This window comes from Penicillium pulvis (assembly GCF_028828015.1).
Source record: "Penicillium pulvis strain IBT 33274 chromosome Unknown scaffold_8_segment0_segment0, whole genome shotgun sequence".
Classification (NCBI taxonomy): Eukaryota; Fungi; Ascomycota; class Eurotiomycetes; order Eurotiales; family Aspergillaceae; genus Penicillium; species Penicillium pulvis.
This window is the reverse complement of record NW_026643080.1, coordinates 2454194-2477085: the sequence shown is the minus strand read 5'-3', so window position 1 is coordinate 2477085 and position 22892 is coordinate 2454194. Positions and strand designations below refer to the sequence as shown.

Here is a 22892-nt window from a genome sequence, read left to right as displayed (position 1 = left end):
GGGAAAATAGGAGCCAAGTGATCTACGTGTGTGCCTTATTTCCCGCACCAGGCCGTTTTAAAAACCGGACTGATATAGTCGGACAGGAGGATCTGATAGGTTGAGTAGGAATGACCAAGTAGATATCCGGGTGAAATAGGAGGGTAAACGTGGACGTGATTGGCGACTTTGTTGATAATCGTTAAGCCGGAAAGATGATAAGGGGGGAGGAAGGTTCCGGGGCGAACCCGGGGAGACCGGGGCTGAATTGAAGACCGGGGCTGGTTTCGGGATTTCCAGATGGTTTAATTCTTTTTCCTGGAGAGAAGGATACCCTTTTCCCCACTTGAAACGAAAACTAAAACGAATGGAGACAAGTTATTATTAAACGTGTAAAAGCCTCGTTCCAGACTCGGGATCAATTGCTCTATGTTGTAGGCGATGTCACGCGCAGTGAAAATTTGGAAAAAATAGTTAAAATTGACGAAAAAACTAAACAGATCACCTGAGAGTCTAGAAATATCCCTAGTACACATTCCTAGAGACAAGAATAGCTTTTCGGCGATTCGATACGTAATAAACAAAATCGCGCAAGGGCATGTTGTCTCATCCCGAGAACAACAATCCGGTTCGGCATCCGCCGCTAACCACCGGGAGGATCTGGGGTTGGGTTCGAAAAAGAACGATTGGGCCTTACGAGCCGAAACCACGGCAAAGAGCTCGAGTGAAATGACGACCGAATCGAAAAAGAGAAAAAATTCAATGCCTTGAGACCCATTTTCGGGAGCCTAATGATGTTCACGGGATGTTCCATGCCTCAATTCGTGAGCTGGGCCGAGACCGAGAATTCCCACGTAACATGCATGAGGGATCCTCCATGAGGGCCTCGATCTCATTGCACCGTTAACACCGCACATTATCGCCCAGCGAGACAAAATGGCAGAAAAGCGTAGGACCCAGCGGCAATATCTTCTGCCCACCCGACTATCCCTGGAAAATGGAAATGTACGCCCTCTGATTGGTCGAAGCCGCCGCGGTCAATGTCGTCGATACATCATCCTCGGCTGGTTAAACGCCGTTATTGGAGAACGCTTCGGAGGATCCTAAAACCACATTACGTTCCGACCTGGCACCGTGTCTTTGTCGTCATCGGGTTCACGAGCTCCTGTAATTTTCGCATTCCATTTTTATCTCTCACGATGCACAATCCGAAGTAAAATCGGCGAGGCAAGCCGAAAAGTATCACATTCAAGAGAATTGTAGCCGATCGAGACTCCGGGATCGACCATTATGTCAGCTCCCCCGCGAATTGCTGGTTTGGAACTAGTTTCATGGTAACTTTGGCTTCAAACTTGGTGAGATCATTGCGCGTCATTCCTCTCGTCCGTAGCTGGATTTGACGCCGTTTTGCTACAAACTTTACTTTCACAAGCAGGATGAATGCGGCTTTGTGAGAGAACCTAGGTAAATGATTGACAATAGTAGTTATAAATTCATACCAACCGCTTTTCCTTTCTGCTCTTCTGCATCCACAGTATTACCCCGAAAAAGACCTAGATCTAAGCAGTTCTCCACAACTGCGGCTTTTTTTTTCTCTGCAATACCAAGATCCACTTGATCATTTCCCCCTCCTTACTTTTCCGGTTCATCATCCGTTCCCCGGGTGCATTTCGTGTCCACTTAAAACCTTTCGGGACAATTCGGACTGCGCCTCACCAGGTATTTGCAGTCGGCAACACTTCATCCATCGTCAACCGTCCGTCTCAGCTCGGCCCTCCGCCCCGACATCACCCGTGGAACTGTGGAGAAGCACAGGGGCAAAGGACGAGAACGCAGCTACATATCGTCACGGCAATGACCCCTCCTGAGAGAAATTATATAGTCCCCGGCCGCCCCAGCTCTCCAGGTCTCTTGAACTCGGATTTCTTCCAACAACAAGTCGCAAAGCAACGCAACAACAATTATCATTCTACTTCACTCAAAAACATGGTTGCTACTTCTGTAAATCGCACTGCCCTCCACCCTGGCGGTGTCCAGTACGTCTTCCCTTTTCACCTTATGGTCCTATATCACCGTCGCTAACCGTCTTACTTTACATAGGCCTAGCAAGGGTCACACCGAGCTGGAGGAGGAGCTGCACGAGACTGCCCACATTGACTACGACCGTGTTGCCATTGTAAGCACATCCTTGACTTCATCTACCACTATGACAATACTAACAACTCATAGATTGCCAACCCTGCTGTCCCTGCTTTGTACGAAGATGCCCTTGTCTACGAGACCGGTACCGCCATCACTTCCAGCGGTGCCTTGAGCGCCTACTCCGGTGCTAAGACTGGCCGTTCTCCCTCCGACAAGCGTATTGTCCAGGAGGAGTCCTCCGAGAATGAGATCTGGTGGGGACCCGTCAACAAGCCCATGACCCCTGATGTAAGTTTGAGGCTTTTTTTATCCTTCGCTATGAGTGATTTTTGGGTGCTTGTTACATATTTGCCGGGACTATGTGGTCGAGGACTGCCCTTGCAGGTGGCCCGCGGGCTCCACCCCAGGATCCCTTGCATATGCAGTCCAGGGTCAAGCTTTTCTGGCATTGAGGCCTGCGACCCTGTCCACTTTCGTGTTCCCTGTGCTCTCTTTTCATTTTTGGGATTTTTCCTGAGACTATCTGATTCCTTCCATTCGCCCTCGGCTCTTTCTTTTGCCCCGCTTTGCCGAGGCCCTCATGTCAATGACGTCATACTAATATCTCACCAATAGGTCTGGCGTATCAACCGTGAGCGTGCTGTCGACTACCTGAACACTCGCAACCGCATTTATGTTATCGATGGTTTCGCCGGCTGGGACGAGCGTTACCGCATCAGCGTCCGTGTTGTCTGTGCTCGTGCCTACCATGCTCTGTTCATGCGCAACATGCTTATCCGCCCCTCCGCTGAGGAGCTCAAGCACTTCCACCCCGACTATGTTATCTACAACGCTGGCTCTTTCCCCGCCAACCGCTTCACTGAGGGTATGACCTCCGCTACCTCCGTTGCCATCAACTTTGCCGATAAGGAGATGGTTATCCTGGGTACCGAGTACGCTGGTGAGATGAAGAAGGGTGTCTTCACTGTCCTCTTCTACGAGATGCCCGTTAAGCACAACGTCCTGACCCTCCACTCTTCCGCCAACGAGGGTGAGAACGGCGATGTTACCGTCTTCTTCGGTCTGTCCGGTACCGGAAAGACCACCCTGTCTGCCGACCCCAAGCGTAAGCTGATCGGTGATGACGAGCACTGCTGGACCGACACTGGTGTCTTCAACATTGAGGGTGGTTGCTACGCCAAGTGCATTGGTCTTTCCGGTGAGAAGGAGCCCGATATTTTCAACGCTATCAAGTTCGGTTCCGTCCTCGAGAACGTTGTCTTCGACCCCATCAGCCGTGTTGTCGACTACGACGATGTCACCCTCACCGAGAACACTCGTTGCGCCTACCCCATCGAGTACATCGAGAACGCCAAGATCCCCTGCAAGAGCGAGAACCACCCCTCCAACATCATCCTGCTCACCTGTGACGCCCGCGGTGTTCTGCCCCCCATCTCCAAGCTCACCCCCGAGCAGGCCATGTTCCACTTCATCTCCGGTTACACCTCCAAGATGGCCGGTACCGAGGACGGTATCACCGAGCCCCAGGCTACCTTCTCCTCTTGCTTCGCCCAGCCCTTCCTGGCCCTGCACCCCATGCGCTACGCCCACATGCTCGCCGAGAAGATCAAGCAGCACAAGGCCGATGTCTGGCTCCTCAACACCGGCTGGGTCGGTGCTGGTGCCACCACTGGCGGCAAGCGTTGCCCTCTCAAGTACACCCGTGCCATCCTCGACTCCATCCACAGCGGTCACCTCGCCACTGTCGAGTACGAGACCTACGATGTCTTCAACCTGCCCGTCCCCAAGTCTTGCCCCGGTGTCCCCGACGAGCTGCTCAACCCCAAGACCTCCTGGACCGCCTCCACTCCCTTCGTGGACGAGGTCACCAAGCTGGCCAACCTGTTCAACGAGAACTTCAAGAAGTACTCCGACCAGGCCACCCCCGAGGTCATGGCTGCCGCTCCCCGCGTTTAAAACCCGAGACGGGTCTCAAAATTGGCATTTTGGTTTTGATATTTCAGACTTTTTTAAGTCATTTTGCATGGCGTGCTGCGTTGGCTTGATCTATTCCCCTGGATCTCGGCCTCATCACTTGAATCGGCCCAAGTGAGAGGTATTTTCCTTTCTTGATTTCCTTTTTCAGATATCTCTTTATTTCCTTATGTATTCTGTCTTATTGATGGACATGTTCGATGACCGGCTCAATCGGAGTTCCATCTCGATAACCCTTAACGATAGCCAATGAATCAGATATTTCAAACAACCTCGATCTCTGTAGATGTGACTTGACATAAGATGTATCCTAATACCATGCTTACAAGTATACAACTTCCATCGACTATTCATTAATTAAACTAATACGAGACCAAGGCTTTACTTTTGTAGTTCGCACCACAGCAAATGGAAAACCTCCACGCAGAGCAGAGGACTTGTTCAGCTAACCTTCTTGGAGATTTCAGTGCATCTTGTCAAAGGAGCATTATAGGGTCGGATAGCTTTTTGGGTTCGAACTGTGCCACAATTAAAGAAACATGAAAAAACTCCACAAGTCTTCAATTAGGTAGGTTCATAATCCAGTCTTGAAAGTTGAATGGTGTACTTGCTGCTATGGGATTGGTTTAGCTGTGGGGATAACGAACCAGAATGGAAAGCTGAAATGTGATAATTGTCCACGATCTATGAGAGAGATGAAATGGTTGAACTCTTACTATTTCCACGATCAATAGTTATTTTTTGGCTCCTTCCTCTATCTGCTGTATGCGGCCAAGCTGCCGCTAAACTAACAATCGAAGCACACCTTGTCGACGATCTCAAAGCTCAGTTGCTCATCGGCATCGATGTCATGGGCCCCGAGCAGATCTCCTCAGATTTTAAACATCGTCGTGCGATTATAGGATCTTGCGACGATATCGCTGTCCCCGTTGGTATCTGCGCCAAGCCAGACCACGTCAAGAACCGACCGGTCTATGCATCGAGGACCATAATCCGGCCTAAGCAATCTGGCAGGGTACCCATCAAGGTCAAGACCACCTTGCCGCGCGATCGCGATCTGATTCCTGATCCCCAACTACCCAACGCTGCCAAGCTACAAGCTTTAGCTCAATTAGTTGACTTCAGCATCACACACGTTGATGTTTTCATTGCCTCTACCGACCCAGTCGTCATTGACGACACAATTGAAATTGGGACATTCAGATTGGGACAAGACGAGTGTTGGGATATGAGAAAGGAAGAAGACCGAGCTACGATAGACATGAGGATATGGCGTGGAATGAATTATACACCTTAACCTTATCATTTTCATAAGAAGTTCCATGCTAGACTGTGGTCTACCAACTAAGGCCGTAAACTGCTGCTGAGTGCCTTGATAAGGCATGTTATGAGATCGTGAGACATCTAATAGCTTTTGACGGCCGACAGGATTTCGGTTTTGGAGTATAGGCTACTCGGTATAATTTGGTGCATTTCTTTGCCAAGCTACTCTGTGTATTGTGTTAAACTGTCCTTGTGTTAAGCTACTCTGTTGAGTGACCTGTGTTGACCGTCTGGCAGGAATTGTTTAAGAACGAAGCTGTTAAGTTGAATCTAAACGGAATCATATCCTTCGAAGCCGTCAAAGGCCACCGGGTGTCTGACGTGAACATTCCTAATTAAGGAATAAACCTCAATAAGGAATGTCCACGTCAGACTATAGTCTTTGCCCTAAGGCTGTCTATACGTTTCTGTGTCCCTCTGAAGCTGCCCGACTAAGCTATTCTACTTAAATTGTCTATTTTCGAACGCAGTAATCGACGCTGGTTATAGCCATTAACGCCGGACGTGGTGACTGATACTGGCATGGACGCTGGATGTAGCTACTCAGGCTGGATGTGGTAAGTGATGCTGGCACGTAAAACGTAACTAACACTGGATATGGTACGCGATGCTGGACGTAGCAAGTGACGCTGGTGTAACGCCAGATGAAGCTACGATATTTGGCTGTTCTGACTGACGCTGAACGTAGTGAGTGACCTCGGATATAGCTACTAAAGCTGGACATAGTGAGTGGTGCTGGATATGGTGACTGGCGCTAGACGCGGTGACTAGCGCTGGACATGAATTGGTACTGGATATGACCAACGCGGAAATGTATACCGGTGTAGGAGCAGGGCGTACTGTACCATATGAGAGGGGAATATTGATGGGTATATGAGAAATCCAGGCAATTCAGCTATATAAGATGTAGGGTGGAATCATTTGAACACCTAAATCATAACCTTAATAAGTCCACCTTTGGCTGCGATCGCCTTTGACGGCCGTCAGAATTTCGGTCGTGGAGTATGGGCTATTCGGTATAGTTTGCCCGGCGTACTGCGTCAAGCTACGCTGTGTATTATGTCAAAATGCCCTTGTAATAAGCTGCCATGCATATTGTGCCAAGCTGCTCTTTCAAGCGACCTTTGAAGACCGTCTGTCAAGACCTGTTCACACTCAAAACTGCTAATCCCATTCTGACCGGAAATATAAACTTCAAAGCCGTCAGATGCTAATAGGTGTCTACGTGGTCATTCCTAATTAAGGAACGAACCTTAATAAGGAATGCCCACGTAGACATCTGGCAGCTTTTGACGGCTTTGAAGGTTACAATTCCAGTCAAAATAGACCGAATAGCCTTCGAAAGTAGGACAATTCTGCTAGATGGCTTGACATGGGTATTTAGCATTAATCATCTGATACAGACGGCTCGATATCCTTTGACCGTAGGCGTTAGATACTAGACAGCCACTGGTGGGCAGAACTCTGCTCAAAATGGGCTCGACGACCTTCAGAGTAGACTGTTCATGTCCGTCTGAACCTGTTCATGTCAAATTGGGCCCACTATCGTCAATGGACTCGTTCGCGTCAAAACGCCCGACGACTGTAAAGGCTAGCTGTGTTCAGAATTCTCTACTTCCTCGCTGTCTGTGTCAGGACTAGCTAGCTAAGTAGACTATAGCCTGACGGCTTTAAAGGAATTCCGGTCAAAGCGTGCTGGGCAGCTCCGAGTGTAAACAGTTCCTATCATACGGGTTGACACACGTAGCTTAACAGAGCAGCTTGACATAATATGCAGAGCACACTGACGCAGTACGCCGGGCAGATAGATGGGCTAGACCTGTTTGTCGTAAATACAAGAAACATGAACTGCCTTAGAGTAAAGACTACAGTCTGACGCCGACATTCCTAATTAAGGAATAAACTTAATTAGGAATGTCGGCGTCAGACTATAGCCTTTGCCCTAAGGCTGTCTATGTGTGTGTCTATGTGTGTGTGCCAAGTGGGACATATATATCAATCTACTCTCCGTACGGCGTTAAGCTACTCGGTGTCTTGTGTCAATCTACTCGGCGTACTACGTCAGGCTGCTCTGTCAAGCTGCCCTGTTCCAAATCGTCTGGCAGGAACTATTTACACTCGAAGCTACCCAGCACGTTCTGACCGGAAATCTCTTAAAGCCGTCAACCGCTGTCGGGTGTCTGATGTGGACATCCCATATTGAGGAACAAACCTCAATAAGGAATGTCCACATCAGATTATAATTTTTCCTTAGGGCTATCTATATGTCTATGGGTCTGTGTTGAGTTGCTCGGCCAAGCTACTCAGTCACCTCTACATCAAAACATCGAATGCTGGACGTAGTAACCGACGCTAGTCGTAGCCATTAACGCTAGAAGTGGTAAATGATGCTGTCACAAAAAACGTAACCAACGCTAGATGTAGTGACCGACGCCGGATATGGTGAGTGACGCCGGCGCATAAAACGTAACTGACGCAGGATGCGGTGACTGATGCTAGACGTAGTAGGTGACGCTAGATATGGTGACTGACGCTGGACGTGGCGACTGATATGGGCATACAAAATGTAGCTGGCGCTGGATATGGTGACCAACGTCGGACGTGGTGACTGACGCTGGAGTATGCCTGACGCATTAAGGTAAACCTTAATGCATCAGGCATACTCCAGCAGACATAGCTCACCAAAGTGCTTATAAATCATCAGCCAGCCTATCAATTGAATATAGACTACTGTGGCCCTTAGACAGTCTTGGGGCAATGATGTCTAATGTTATTGTAGGTTTGCGAGGATCTGGTTTGTATTCGATACCATGGATTTGTGAAAAATTTATCAATTGTCAATTTACATAATCACATTGTAAAACCCGATGAGTGCATCGTTATTTGGACTTCATTCACTGAAAAGGATAAAGGACTCTGTGAAATGATCAGTATTATCTTTCAATGTATTCAAGGTACACAATCTATTAGAAAGAAGATCAACCCATCGCAATGTCCAAGTTTTTGCCTACAGGACCGTTTACAATAGAAGTATTTTTTGCCAGGCCTAGATCGTGACTTAAAGCCAATTTGTAGATTCAATAACCTGGGAAAGTACCCCACATCAAAACAAACTACCATTCCCATTGCCGAACCACCCCACCGATCCCGAAACCACATCCCGCCGCAACCCACCCACTTTGCCGTCGGAATTCACTCGATTCCCGAATATCCTTGCCAGGGACTTACCGAGTCCCGCACTTCTAGCCCTGGATATGCCGAACGTATTTTCCGCGGGGTGTAAGCTCGGCTTTGTTTAGGTTGGCGGGGCGGTGCTAGTGGGTTATTGTTGGGGCGGGTTCATTCCGCTTTCCCTTTATTGATTGACTTTTCCTTGTTTGGAATCTGGTTCTGACAGGTGATGAAATTGAGGGTCTGTATTGGATCTTGTGGTGGGTTTGTATCTGTTGGGGAAATGGTTTTGCTTGGCGGTGGGGCGGATGAGATGTTCTGGATCTGAGATCTAGTTATAGAAATGATGACACTATTGAGTGTTTGTTATAGTGGTGTATTATTTGTTGGGACAGTAAGCGCTTGCAAAACTGGGAAACGGGCCTTGAGTTAATTCTGTATCTCGTGTTCGACTGCTAGCTCCTTTCATACTAGTCCACACGGGAATTCCAACGGCAAGTTATCTAGAACTAGACTGTCAGTTTTGAAACAAGGAGTTCGGAGATGGCCGTGTTAATATTGATGTAGCCATGTTATCGAGGTGACCGCTCCACGGAGAAGAGTATCTGGTGTACGTAGTAAATCAAGGTCCAGGCGGAATAATCACTACCTTGTGAGTGTGGCCTTAACTCTCCATCGCTTATGCGGTGGATCCCTCTTTCTGATGACCAGGTCTGGCGACTTTCTGACGAGCTATAGCCGACTTTATTCCGCGTGGCGATCTCGCAGCCGGCAATGATAGCCAGGGCGTCAAATAATTGATCCCACAAGCTTCAATGGCCAGACCAACAAGGCGGACTGCTGTCCTCCGCGCGCTGAATCCCGCTCCACGAGCCGTCACGATGGTCGAGAATATAGCTCCGATAATCGATGTCTGGGGTTAGAACCGGGGCTCCAAAGCTGCCAAGGGCCAATGACTCGATCAGAAAGAGGCATTCGTGCAGTAAAGTGCCGGTCCTCGGAGGAATAGATTAGAGATCGGAGGCTTCCAGGGCGGGACTAAGTCTTTTGCCTCAACAAAGCCCATTCGCGTCAAGGGAGGATCTCATTGGCATTGGCGGAGGTGTTATTGGCCGAGCCAGTCAGGGGCAGCGACGGGGCTAGAATGCAATGGCTTGGGATCCACCCTCTGTATAGTTGATATCCAACCCCTCGGTACGGATAGCGGAGGCGGGAGAATATTACTGAGGAATAGCCGATCTGGCTCTGGAGATCCGTCCCACCGAAAATATCATAACCGATTGAATCACTAGCAAGATAATGACGAGTTTGACAGGTGTATTTCTCAGACTTTAGCCGTAATTTTTCGATTGCCGCGTATATTGTGTAGTAATAGTTTCCCTCGGATAGAGCAACACGGGTTCCCGACCGGTTCTCGTGGAGCAAGCTTGGTCGAAGTGGGGTTCCGATTTTAGCCCGTAAGACTAATGCGGTCTGGGGTTCATGACGTGGAGAAAATCATATGCCGTTGATCAGGATAAAGATTTTTGAACATAGATGTAAGGGGGATAAAGATTCATATTTCGTGTAAGTCAATGGTGGTAACACTTGTCTTGTCGCTTGATTTCCCCCGCTTTTGACCGGATTCACACATGACAAGCTTTAGTCCCCGCATTTAACAACTGTTACTGCACCCGTTGAGATCGACGTAATTGGTCCACTAGAGGTCATCTTCATCACCCCACAAGTCCGGAGAACTCACGGCCAACAATCGGTCAATTCGGTTGACACGGTTGTTCGCGGGGTGGATCACTGTCCCACTATGAATATAGACCCGACGTAAAGTTATAGAAGCTCAGACCCCCTGGTTCCGACTTTTATCGAGTCTCGTATATAAATGGTACTTCCCAAGGTTTAAAACATTCCCCGCACTCTGTGTTTCCTCGACTCCTCTCTTCTCAGCTTCTCCTATTCCCCAGTATTATCTATTCCTGAGGTTGCATTTCTATTATCAAGCTCGACGTCATCGGTGAGTTCCATGTTTCCATGGGCCGCATGAAACTTCCGCCGTGGCTTCTGAATCTGCCAAAGAGAACAACTACTAAACTTCACAGTACAAAGACAACTCACAGTCGTCGCAACTTCGCTTGAATTTCCTCAAACTTCCTGGTCAGTACATGGTAATCCAACCCGATGCACAAGCCAAATCAATACGAATACCAGAAGCATCAACTAACCACTTCCCCACAGCATATTTGGGCTGAATCCTGCATGATCATAATGGCGTCCAACTCCATCAAAGAATCCCCCAGCAATGTGCCCGTGGCTCCACCACCAGCTACAACCATCCTACAAAACCCCTACATCCGCCCCGCCCTCCCGTTTATCAACGGTGGCCTCTCCGGTATGACCGCGACAGCAGTAATTCAACCAGTGGACATGGTAAAAGTCCGCCTCCAACTCGCCGGCGAAGGTGCAAAGACAGGCCCCCGCCCCTCCGCCTTTGGAATCACCCGCGATATCATCGCCGCCGGTAAATTCCAAGATCTATACACCGGCCTCTCAGCCGGTCTCCTCCGCCAAGCAGTCTACACAACCGCCCGCCTAGGCCTCTTTGACACATTCATCAAATCCCTCAACGCAAACGCGGAATCAGCAAACCGTAAAGTCACTTTCGCCGAGCGCGCGGCCGCAGGCCTTACAGCCGGTGGTGTCGCCGCCATGATTGGAAACCCAGCTGACCTGGCGCTTGTCCGGATGCAATCCGATGGGTTGAAGCCCGCCGCCGCACGTGCCAATTACCGTTCTGTCTTCGATGCGCTGGCTCGCATCCCCAAGGCTGAGGGTATCGGTGCGCTGTGGGCTGGTGCTCTCCCCACGGTGATCCGCGCAATGGCGCTCAACATGGGCCAGTTGACTTTCTTCGCTGAGTCCAAGACACAGCTGAAGCAGCACACGAACCTGTCAGCTCAGAATCAGACTTTCGCTGCAAGTGCGATCGCGGGTTTCTTTGCTAGTTTCCTTTCTTTGCCGTTTGATTTTATCAAGACGCGTTTGCAGAAGCAGACTAAGGATCCGAAGACGGGGCAGATGCCTTATCGGGGTGTTCTTGATTGCGCAAGGAAGGTTGTTGCTGAGGAGGGTTGGATGCGGTTTTACCGTGGCTTTGGTACTTATTACGTGCGGATCGCTCCTCATGCGTTAGTTGCCCCCACTTTCTAGTAGATTGGACCCACAAGCTAACGATCTGCAGTATGGTGACCCTCATCGTGGCCGATTACCTCAACCTTATTACCAAATAGATCGCGGTCGCAGTTTTGAACTACATTTTATTCGGTTTTGATGAGATGGCGATCGGAATTATTTCTTAACGACCTGGTCACACGCGCGACGTTATTTTTTTCTTGTTTCCTTGTCTGAATCAAAAGGAAAGTCTGCAACACGCATTCGAATATTCTTATATTTAGCCCCTGAGTCGACTTGCGAGGACCAGCGCCATCTGTCACCTGGAATATGTTACGCGAGACATATTTCGGACGTTTGCCGTGCACAATGGCATGGACTCAAGGTCTCCGCTTACGTGAACCCGGGGTGCGCTGTGTTATGTTGACTTGAGTCACGGGAAGCAATCCGATTTTCCCCGTTCAAGGGGCTAACGCTGTCAAGTTTCCCGCGGGAATGGAAGCCAAAGCCAACTGTTATCGTTGATGGGTTCCTGTCATTGCTGTTATATTTTCCCCTTGCTGCTATTTGTTTCTCACTGGTGCTGTTGTTCTATTTTCCTTTTGACAAGCGAATACCCCACACACTTGTCTCATGTATTTCGTTACCATTCCGTATTCATCCCGGTGATGTAGTGGGCAATGGATCATCTCTTTCAATCACTCTCCAGTAAGATTTTCTTAAACTGCCTTAGCTAGGCATAACTAGTGGTGTTATCTTGTGGACTTGAAGTTTCTCCTGCCTATTTTGGACATCCCTCAATGATAATTCAAGTAGGGTTTTTAGATGATCCCTTCACCCCTCGCCTCATGACCGGTCTACCCTGGCGCGGGCAAGCTCTCATCATTACACAAAAGAGGATACTTGAAGACTAGGATTGGATCTTATTTTGGAATGAGTCAAAAGGATTACTATAGGGGCTAGAAGGTGACGCAGTGGGGGACACTTGGCATTGTTGATGTACTACGTGAAGAAGGTCGAGCTCGTGTGATGAAAAAATAAGGCCATGTCTCATGAGTAAAAGAGATGTAGAAACTAGGTAACAGGTGAAAATTATCCTTAATACCCCAATTGATGCGACAAAGCTCAGGATGTTCCTGGCCTCAGGGTACTTTATCCCCTGGCGTGGTAAATCTCCGGTTGGAAAACGGCCGTAAATCGCCAATCCCCGTATCACCCTGTGTGCATGGCAACGCAAACAAAATAACAGTCGAGCCTGACTCAATTATGGAGAGCCTGCTTTTCAACCGCACCAGGCGCAAGGACGTCCTCGATGGTCTCGCCGGTACCTTCCAGATCCTCCTCGATCGGAACCGAGTCCTGAATCTTGAAGAGGATCACGGGCGCGGCAAACAGAAGCGAGCCCATGAGCAGACCCCAGTTGGAAGCGAACTCGTTCATGTAAGGGATACTGTGCTGTCCGTCCAAAGACCACATAACGGCAGCACCGGCAGATTGGAGGCCCTTGTAGAAACCGGCCAAGTTAGCGAGCTTTCGGCCGGAGTTTCCGAGAGCACCCATAATCCAGTACACGGTACCCTGCCAAATCGCGTCGTAGAATCCATAGAAGAAGTACAAGAACATCGGGCCCTCGAAGCCGGGGGTCGTCCAGTCCCAGGCCTTGAAGTCATCTGCGGCAACGGTCTCACGGGTGTAACCCTTCTGCCAGGCATAGCCACCTCCCCAGATAGCCATGGTCAGAACGAACAAAATACCGAGAGCGATGCGGGCACGGGTGCTGCGGCGAAGGAACGAGACATCAAGGAGCGGGCCGATAATGACGGCAGCCACGATCTGGGCAAACCAGTACAGGAAGTTGTTGAGGGCTTTGGTACGGGTGTTGAAGTAGGCGTTGTTGATGCTGTTCTGCTGATAGGTGTAAAACCAGTTGGATGACCAGAACATCGGGAAGAGCAGGATAATGTACGGTTGCGACCTGATAGTGTCCCACAGACCAACCAGCTCAGTCTTCCAGGTGGGAACCTTCATCAGAATCACGCGAGAACCATCGGGGCGGACGATCTTGTCCGCGTCGCAGATAAAGAGGGCCAGGACTGCACCAAAAGCCATGAGCACGATAAAGCCGATGTAGGTACCGTCAGTGACATTCTTCTTTTCGGTGACGTGGATATTCTGGCCCAGAGGGATCTGCGATGATATGACATGTTAGCTCTTAGACCTACATCACATAGGGAGAATTCTTACCAAAGCACCAATACACGCGCCAACGTTGAAGATACCCCAAAACCAAGCAAAGTAGCGACCCTTCTTGTGCTCAGGAGGATACGACATCATAATAGCACCCTGTGCGGCCCATAACAAACCCGCGCAAACACCCAGCAAAGCGCCCGCGAAAATGTTGAAACCACCAACACTAGCATGCTCTGAAACGAGCAGGCTGATAGCATAGATACAATAACCAATGCCACCAAAGGACAGGGCCAAGCGAACACCAATACGGTTAACGAAGGTTCCAGCGAAGAAGCCAATGACAGCAAAGGTACTGTAGAGAGCAGTGTTCTAGGCACAAAATAAAGTTGTCAGTGAGGAGCGGATCCACGTGGGGAAGAAACGTGAAAAGTAGAGGAATGTGGGGGGGGGGATCAGCTTACCATGTTATCGGCCAAAGTGTTGTCAGTCTTACCACCTCCACCGAGACCACCCAGCGCATTGAACATTCCAGGACACATGAAGCAGACAAAGGCAACCATGCCCAGCTGAAAGCCAGGCGAGGCATACCAAGTAGTAAATTTACCAATTCGTAACGGCTTGTACATCCATCCAGCGGGGCGCGAATGGGTCTCATCGAGAGAAGAGGTGTAAACCTCAGAGCGAACTTCCAGGCCCTCCTGAGCAGCCTTGGAGGTGACCTCCATATCAGCCATGATCTGAAAGAAGAAATTCACAGAAGATACGGAGTAGAAGAGTATGTGGGGAGAAGTTTAAAGTGAAGATGGTGTGGAGGTGGAGAAGGAAAGCTTATGAGAAGTAGTAGAGAGGAAGGAACGAAGTTCTAGTTAAAGAAAAACAAAACAACGATAAAGTTGACGATTCCGAAAAATAAGAACCCAAAAATACGACCACGAGTTAAGGTAACATCCCCAGATCATTTTAGCTTTCAGGGTTGGTTTGCGGGGATTTCCGATGTGATTGGTCCATGGTTGATACCTCTCCGCTTTGATAGAGTTACACCCCTAAGTTTTGATATCTAAGTCGCGTGATACGTACAGAAACTAAACGAAGTGGTATCGACGAGGGATCGTTGCAGTGGCTTGAATTACTAGCCGTGCCACATGGCCATACACTCCCTTGTGTACGGGTACGGGATTACCATGTGGAGAAGACTTAACTAGGTCCAACCAATAGGAGAAAAGGAATGGTTCAGCTGTAACTCTTCTCGGTCTAGCTTTATCGTCCCCAGACTAGAATACGAACAATCACGTTTGGATCGCAATTAAGATCCGAGGCTTGGGAATACTTAAACAACCCCGTGGACGTAGTATTTAGTATCTGCCAATACTTGAGATTGTGACACTATGGACGTTACCTAATAGCGAGCTTGCAGTGAAACATGGGAAGCTCGTAAACGATCAGACCTGAAGGTAAATGAAGCTAAAACAACCGACGACAAATGACAGCCAAGACTTCAATTTTTCACATGGCTTATCTCCACCATTCATGGGAATTATACTAATCACAAATATTCTACTCTTCTTCGGACTCTGCATTATCGCTCGAGTCCATATCTTCATCATTGTCTTCCGATTCCTCGGTCTCGGCCTCATGTTCCTCGCTATCAGTAGATACGGCTCGCTCCATCGGCTCGGTCTTGACTCGTGCACTAGGCGCCGGGGCGTCCTCATCTGCATCCGCATCCGCATCCACTTCCACCTCAACTTCCATGTCGTCAGCATCAATAGCATCACTCTCTAAGGTAACCTCATTGGGCCGAGGCGCCAATTGAGACTGGCCCTCCATGTTTTCTTCGGCTTCTCGCGCAGCCAGCTCCTCTGCACGTCGTACCCGACGTAACAGAACCGGATCAGATCGTAGATCGTCCGCAGTGAAAGGAGTCGAGCAGACGGGACATTTAACTGCGCGCACACGTCGAGCCCCGCGACCCGGTCCAACGGGAATTTGCATCCCGCTGCGCGCAATCATATCAAGAATAGCCTCTCGTTCGAAGCTATGTGGACATTTTGTGCTGGTGACTGGGTCCTGGTAAGGTAGCAATGTAAGGGGACATTTCGTGGAAATGCGCTCTCGCTGAATGGCAATATCGTCATCTGATTCGGACGGTTCACGGCGACTGCGCGTAGAATTCCGTGGGCCAGATGCATTTTGTGCTGCGGAAGTCGCATTAGGGTCTTCCATATGTTGGAACCATGTAGACGAGTGTGGTAACGGTGGAGCCTCGTCGTTGGGGAATTTGGCGTCGTGCACCATGCGGTAAAATCCAATGTAATCGTTATTGCTGGCATATCTAGACGCCGTAAATAGTCAGATCCTGCCTTATGAAATATAAGCAGCATAAGCAGCATGAAGATCATACCTTTCTGTCAACGACATTCCTTCCCACCTCTCAGCCGCAGTTCGAAGACTCTCTTCAAATCTCCGACTCGGCGGATTTTGAGCGGAACGCTCTCTGGCCTCCCGCTCCGGCGACCCTTCAAAATCACTATCCGCAGCATCGTCACCATCCCCATCATCACCCCTCCGTCGCCTCCCTTGTCCCCTCGTCCTCCTCGGCCCTAACGTCGCAAGCTGCGCTTCCTCTTCTTCCCTCCTAATCCGCTCAACTGTCTCAGTCAGCTCCTGCAGCCTAGTCTCTGCATCAATCATTGCCCGGAATTTCTCCTCCATCTGCCCCGTCACCTCATCAGTCTGGCGTTCAATTTCACCAAGTCTCTCTAGCTCCTCATTTGCTGCCTCCATATTAGAACCCTCTTCTTCGCCTGCAGCAGCATTTCGATTCCGTTGTTTTTCTTTGGATTTCTCATAGCGGAGTCGCGCATCACAAAGTCGCTCATTCACCTCGCCGGCGTTGTGGGTGAGTGATTCCATAGCGTGTTGGAGGTTGATTTTTAAAATTTTGCGTTCTTCGCTTTGGAGGAGCATGGTTAGCTGACGATTGGCTTCGGCTGTGAGGGGGGCTGAGGGCGGCTCGTAGGCTGGTAGCTCCGGGATATCGAATTCTGGAGGAGGTGTGTCTCCTCGTGCATTTGAGAGAGCGCGTGATTGTGACATCCGCTGGCGCGAGTACATCATCTTGACTGCGCCCGAATGGGTTGATGGATAGGATTAAAGTAGTTCGGAGCCTCGAGTGAAGCCTCGAGCGGGTTGTGGTAGATATGTGACGAGAGTATGAAAGGGGTATCAGTGAAGCGACTTGCGCTGTGATTTCTGACAAAGAGCTGCATCTTCAAAGACAAACGCGACGCGATCCGCGCTAGGCTACATCGGGGTACAAGTGGGAGCGATAAGCTTATCTCTTATCTCTTATCTACATACATCTGGACAGCGCAATAAAACACAAAGTATTGATCTATGTGATTTCACATTTTACATGCATTTAAACGTACAGAATTTGTCCTTTATAGATGAAGATTCGATATTACTCTGTCTAGACCTTGTAGAAGCAGAAGGCGTGGTAGAAACCTAGGAATGGTAAGTAGCTGCCAGAACGTTATGGCTATGGATGTTACTCACTGGCTGCCTCCTTCTCCTCTTCTGTCATAGCCAGAGCACCTGTAGCCCGGTCTCGGACTCCCATGCGCTCGCTCAAAGGGCCCAATTCACGGTCGTTCTTCTCGTCTTCCCAAATGTCCAGGAAAGGCTTGCGGTACTGTAGTTCAAGGTTGTAGTCCTCAGTCAGGCTAGTAATAAAGTTAGTGTTAAGTACACAGCATAGCATCCACCGAACACTTACGCTCGGAACGCCTCCCAAGGAACAACGTATTCAGGCACCTCCTCAACGGCCTCACGCATAAAGTAGGTATATCTCCACCCAAACGGCGGGCGGAAGACACCGTTTTCGGGAGTCGCACCAGGGAACCGGACACGATAGATATCATTGCCCCATTCGCACTTCTCCTCCTCCTCAACCTCACCATCTTCAGGACCCTCGGACTGGGCAGGCTTCGCAGCCTCACGCCCCCGACGTTGTTCATGGTACTCACTGACACGGCTCGTAATCACATCCGAGTTCGGGCACACACCAATAAAGCGACCACCCTTCTTAAGACATCCAGCAACATTGCTAAGCATCTGGCGCGTCTTCTCCTCACTTTCGAATGCGTAGTGGATCGCAAACATGGATGTAATAACATCGAAACCACCTCCACCCCATCGCGATGCCATCATAGATCCACCAGGGCCAACATTAGCATCAAAGCCGACCTGCTGGATAATCCGAACATCCCCCAATGACTCTCCAAAGCAATCTTTCGTCTGGAATTCTCCATGAAACAACGGGGCAGACGGGCGTCGACCCCGTTGTCCACGCCCAGATCGCATAGAAGCGTACCGATCCCGCGCCTGTTCAATAGAGATATTGGCCGGATCCAGTCCAACATAGAGTTCCACCTTCTGCGGCGCAAGCTGCCATTTACCCAGATCACCACCCTTTCCACAACCAAGATCAAGCACAAGAAGCCTCTTATCCTCCATAGGAGGTGGTCCCATACTATCATCCGCCCAATCCTTTGTATCGTTGTCCTGCGCGGCCCCAAACTCCTCATCCGGCGAAAACTTCTGAATCAACGTACTCTTCACCCAATTGTTGAAGCTGCGCAAACCCTTGATTTTACTCTCAGTCTTGCGCCACTCCCGACCACGCTCCGGGACCGCATTGTAGTGTTGCCGCACGACGTCCGACACGCCGCGGTCTCGGGACATCCGCTGTGCGTCTTCCATCTCTTGGCGGTCGCGATCCTCCTGTCTCCGTCTCATTGTCTCGCGATCCACGATGCCCATGCGGGCACCGCCGCCTGGTCGCTTGCGCTTGGGCGCGTCATCGGCGGGAGGACTGCGTGGTTGCAGGGGAGACCGAGATCTTCTAGATGGACCGTCGCGAGACGAGGCATTGAGAGGGCTGCGGGAGCGGTCACGGCGGGAGAAGACTGAAGGTGGTGTGCGGCCGCGCTTTCGGTTTTGTTGACTTTCTTGCATACGTCTGCGTTTGGAGACGGGGCCTGACGGAGCTTGCTGGTCGGATTCTAAGTCCTCGTTCGGCCGACGCTCCGATGCGCCTGGCGAGGCGAATGCTCCATTCTTGTTTGGTTCGTGGGCGCCGCTTGGGGTGGGCATCTTTGGAGCTCCTGAGCCGGGCGAGGAGTCCATTTTTCTGTAGAAACGTGTGGCCGGTGAGTTGAGCTGAGAGGCTTGGGTTTTGTGAGTGTGAATTATGATGAGTAATAATTCAGCGACACTGGGATCAGTACTTCGGAAGGAACCGGAAAACGAGAAGAGAAAGTCTTGAAAGAGAGAATTAAATGAAAGAAATCAAGTCAAGTGCATGAGACAGGTGAGAAGACTCGAGAGTTCCTTTTGAGACGAAGGAGCTCCGCTGTGGGTCAATATCGCGGGAACCAATTAGGTCTCACAATGCCATAAATCAATACATTAAGTTCTACTATAGCGATTTGAAGGCCGAATAAGATTGAGTTGGCATACAAAGACCAAAAGTGGCCCTAATACTAGAATGGCCTTTGTTACACTTTTCTACCTATTCACGTTTACGGCATTGTGCTTGAGTCTATGCCTGTGCACTGCGGAAGACAGAACCTTGGAAGTAGGAGAAGACTATGCGAGACTTTCGGAGATAGAATTCTAGTTGTAGCATATAATTATGCAGGCTTTGGCAGTTATTTGGAATAAAATATGGTTTTTAAATTTCTATGACGCTCAAAAACAGACGAGTAATGAAATATCAACTCGATTTCACATGTTCGAAATGATTAGATGTGAGACTCGAAGACAAAGAACGCAGCATATTGATAGGACGCGCAGGAAGAAACAACGGAAAGAAATATTCGAGATAATGCATATCACAGGCAACAAAGGACGAAGTAAAGATACCAGGTCAAAGCCATGCGAGTTCGATCACAATTTCCTCTAATCCGCACGGAGGGTCGACTCCACCGAACTGACACCATTCAATTTCACACAAGCCTTTCGAAGCTGGTACATTTGAATGATCATGTTTGTCACACGGCTCTGGTACTCAGGATTTACCTTTTCACTGTCTGCGCCGGCAAGGTGATAGCTGAGTCGGCGAGTTTGCACATCAATCCAGTTGGTCAGCTTAGAGCGGCCCGATGTCAGAAGAAGATCCATCCCAAATAACTCAGATGCGTGCAGGAGATCGTTGGCACCATCCTTTCCAGCGTGTGGCTGTGGACGTACGATCTCATAAATCTCTTCATTGGGTAGCGCAGTGTTCTGAGCACCCGGAGTGGTAGACGATTCATTGAGGGGAGAATTCCGACTGCTTTGAAGACGCGGAGTGGGAATGAAGTCTTCAAACAGATCAATGACACCTTCAAGAAGACAGTCATCAATAGCTGCAAGTGCAACAGGACTGGATCGAGGGGCAGAAAGAGGGGTTCTTGGTCGAGAGGGATCAGGAGCAGGGAGCGTTGACAGCGAAGCCGGAGCAATAGTCTCAGCGCTTTGTCGAGGAGGGGCGGAGGTGTGAGGTACACTAAGAGATGGGAATGTCGACTGTCCAGCCGAAGCAATGGTTTCATCATTGTACACCTCACGGGGTCCCACGGGCCGGGCAGGTTGGCTGAATCGCTTTGGCTTCTTTGCCTTGGGATCATTTTGGGTGTCTGGAGACTTTTCTTGAAATCGCTTCGCCGTCCTGGCTACCGCATTGAGTACCGCCTGCCTTTGTAGTTCTAACGTCTTTGTCTGGTCGTTTGCCCTAGCCACTGACTTAGCCAGCGCATCTGTCTCTTTTTTCGCCTCCAAGTTCTTTGCAGCTTGTGCTCGGCGCCTGACGCCAGCAACTTTACAATCGGCACCCGGAACATTCGACCTGATGATAGGCATTGGATGCCGCGTCTCACCATTTTCATCCATCTCATAGAGCATCTTTCTCCATGGAGTTTTAAGGTACCCGAACCTGTCGAAGTTGATAGTGTAATTCTTCCGCACAGCAGGAGCATAGTACATCACCTGAATGATCTGATCATCATTCAAGGATTGATCTTCCCTGGGAAGATTGGTTGGTTCATTGAACTTGGCACGTTCCTGTGCTTTCGCAGCTGGAGCTGAAGTCGATGGCGTCAAGTTCATGTCGATATCCTCATCGGCGTCTGTCTCAACTTTGGCTTGAGCTGGTCCCACTGGGCTGTTGGTCACATTCCCGCTGCCGGCCGTGAAAGGCACGGTGAGAAGATCATCAGGTGTGCTCAGAGGTGAACTGATCTGCGGGGGGGCTCTCTTCTGCCTCTTCATTAAGGGGTCTGGGGTCAAAGTCCATCTTTGTCAGCTTGTGAATCAAGCAAATGAGAATGTTCTGTCGGAAATTGACCACCGGAATGATCGAGTCGATGATGGCAATAGAGAGAGTTGCGGTGACGGTGACGGTGACGGCAAGGGGATATAGAGTTACTTGAAGTCACAGAAGTCACGGAACGTCGAGATGTTGTGAGCATCCACCTGCACCAGTGACGGAACGATTGTTTCACTTGAGCACGTGCCAGGCAAAGCAGACGCGTTAAGTCGCAGTGCGCTCTTGTGATGGTTGGTAATGCGTATCGTTTCAGGCGCGATATTGGAACTGCATCTCAACGGTTAACGGTTGCAATACTGTACCCGTGGACGGACACAGGCATCTGATATACTGCAAGCCTATTACTGACTTGATATATGCATAAAGTTGCTTTCTGCAAATTGAACAGTGCCTCTATATGTAGAGAACTACTGCAAGTCAAGCAGTAGTTACCGAGGTAGGTAGCCAAACACCTAACCGATTCCCCGAGAATTTGGAACCTTGCTCCAACCAGCGTGAACCCACTATGCTCCTTGATAAGAAGAAAAGTGAAACTGCTGTGCAGGCAGCAATATAAGGGAAAGCGTATACTGACTGACTGGCCCTAAGTCCAGAGGATCCATAAAGGAAAGCTTAGTAACCTTGAAAATTAATTAGCAAATTGACTGAGTAGCAAGATGTATGCAAGTAGGGGACGAGCATAGGAGATGGATACATATAGAAGATAATTGCATTGTATGTATGGCAGGATACCTGATATAAGGAAAGAAGTATAAGCCCCAGAGCGAGTAGATGGCGAGAATAATTCTGATCCTGATAGTGTGCGCAAAGATGCTCAAACGTTTTCAATATGTAGAGGTGATTGGATCAAGGTATGCAGAACACTTGAGATGATTCTTCCGTAAAACAGGCAAGATGTATAACAAGACTTTTCGAGATTTGGCCTTATGAGATGGTCAGAGAGAATATACAGTACGCAAAGTTACAGTCTTCAAGCCTTCAGTGGCGTTTAAATGGTGAACTTTGAATCACAAATAAACGAAAGGCAAGTATTATAAGGATTTTGGGTTCGAATAATCAATCAGAATGTTAGAAATAGGGTATATTGGGGAATAATGTAGTAATTCTTGCGTGTAAGTTTTGGATGCTAGTGCGAGGACGCCTACTTGGAAAAGGATGGTTTGGAGGAGGCGTTAACGGAAGTGCAACAATGAAGAAGAAGACAGGGAATGAATGAAGATAATATAACAGCCTGAGGCTCGGGTGCATTGAAGACAAGAGCTGGTAGTTGATACCAGAAACTTACTTGCATAATGACGAATAATAGCCTGTGAAGAGTGGATATTGTGGCTGAGTGAATGACACAGGCGACGACTCAAATCTGCAAAGAATTGCATGTAAGATGTAGCATCATACCCCATTCGAGTGGGCAAATGGCGCCCTTTCGAGTCAGAAATATAGCAGACGAGGGCGAGACAGAAGCTAGCAAAAAGAAGACCGAATATCAATAATAATTGTAAGGAAATAAGGTTCGTGATGTGAATTCAATAAAGTCCAGCTGCCTATGCAGAATTTAGTGCTAAAACGCCGTGAAAATGAC

The 22892-nt window shown here is 49.2% G+C and overlaps 7 protein-coding genes across 7 annotated transcripts; 3 read left to right on the top strand and 4 right to left on the bottom strand.

The window, feature by feature from the left end:
* The first annotated feature begins 1813 nt into the window (after window positions 1-1813).
* On the top strand, window positions 1814-4361 carry acuF (phosphoenolpyruvate carboxykinase PCK1). The gene is made up of 4 exons (XM_057069891.1): window positions 1814-2015; window positions 2080-2155; window positions 2209-2409; window positions 2737-4361. Exons 1-4 carry the CDS (start codon window positions 1834-1836, stop codon window positions 4075-4077), a joined length of 1800 nt encoding a protein of 599 aa, XP_056916502.1. The 5' UTR covers window positions 1814-1833; the 3' UTR covers window positions 4078-4361.
* A 142-nt stretch (window positions 4362-4503) lies between these two features.
* On the top strand, window positions 4504-5392 carry N7503_010344 (uncharacterized protein; the record flags this gene model as incomplete). Its single annotated transcript, XM_057069890.1, has 2 exons — window positions 4504-4534; window positions 4896-5392. 2 exons carry the CDS (start codon window positions 4504-4506, stop codon window positions 5390-5392), a joined length of 528 nt encoding a protein of 175 aa, XP_056916501.1.
* Window positions 5393-10848: 5456 nt separating this feature from the next.
* On the top strand, window positions 10849-11870 carry N7503_010343 (putative mitochondrial dicarboxylate carrier protein; the record flags this gene model as incomplete). The annotated part of the gene is made up of 2 exons (XM_057069889.1): window positions 10849-11768; window positions 11822-11870. 2 exons carry the CDS (start codon window positions 10849-10851, stop codon window positions 11868-11870), a joined length of 969 nt encoding a protein of 322 aa, XP_056916500.1.
* A 1141-nt stretch (window positions 11871-13011) lies between these two features.
* Window positions 13012-14675, bottom strand: N7503_010342 (Major facilitator superfamily domain general substrate transporter; the record flags this gene model as incomplete). Its single annotated transcript, XM_057069888.1, has 3 exons — window positions 13012-13938; window positions 13996-14310; window positions 14403-14675. The coding sequence occupies 3 exons, from the start codon at window positions 14673-14675 to the stop codon at window positions 13012-13014; spliced, it is 1515 nt and encodes a 504-aa protein (XP_056916499.1).
* An 820-nt stretch (window positions 14676-15495) lies between these two features.
* On the bottom strand, window positions 15496-17058 carry N7503_010341 (SUMO ligase MMS21; the record flags this gene model as incomplete). Its single annotated transcript, XM_057069887.1, has 2 exons — window positions 15496-16273; window positions 16343-17058. The coding sequence occupies 2 exons, from the start codon at window positions 17056-17058 to the stop codon at window positions 15496-15498; spliced, it is 1494 nt and encodes a 497-aa protein (XP_056916498.1).
* A 355-nt stretch (window positions 17059-17413) lies between these two features.
* abd1 (mRNA (guanine-N7)-methyltransferase) lies at window positions 17414-19131 on the bottom strand (the record flags this gene model as incomplete). The annotated part of the gene is made up of 3 exons (XM_057069886.1): window positions 17414-17448; window positions 17500-17666; window positions 17720-19131. 3 exons carry the CDS (start codon window positions 19129-19131, stop codon window positions 17414-17416), a joined length of 1614 nt encoding a protein of 537 aa, XP_056916497.1.
* Window positions 19132-19905: 774 nt separating this feature from the next.
* On the bottom strand, window positions 19906-21255 carry N7503_010339 (uncharacterized protein; the record flags this gene model as incomplete). The annotated part of the gene is made up of 1 exon (XM_057069885.1): window positions 19906-21255. The coding sequence occupies one exon, from the start codon at window positions 21253-21255 to the stop codon at window positions 19906-19908; it is 1350 nt and encodes a 449-aa protein (XP_056916496.1).
* Between the last annotated feature and the right edge of the window lie 1637 nt (window positions 21256-22892).

Bases quoted from the DNA above. Each gene is read 5' to 3' on its own strand.
- acuF (XM_057069891.1), top strand. From the start codon at position 1,834: ATGACCCCTCCTGAGAGAAATTATATAGTCCCCGGCCGCCCCAGCTCT. The intron at 2,156-2,208 runs GTAAGCACATCC...AACAACTCATAG, and splicing joins ACTACGACCGTGTTGCCATT to ATTGCCAACCCTGCTGTCCC. The intron at 2,410-2,736 runs GTAAGTTTGAGG...TCTCACCAATAG, and splicing joins ACAAGCCCATGACCCCTGAT to GTCTGGCGTATCAACCGTGA.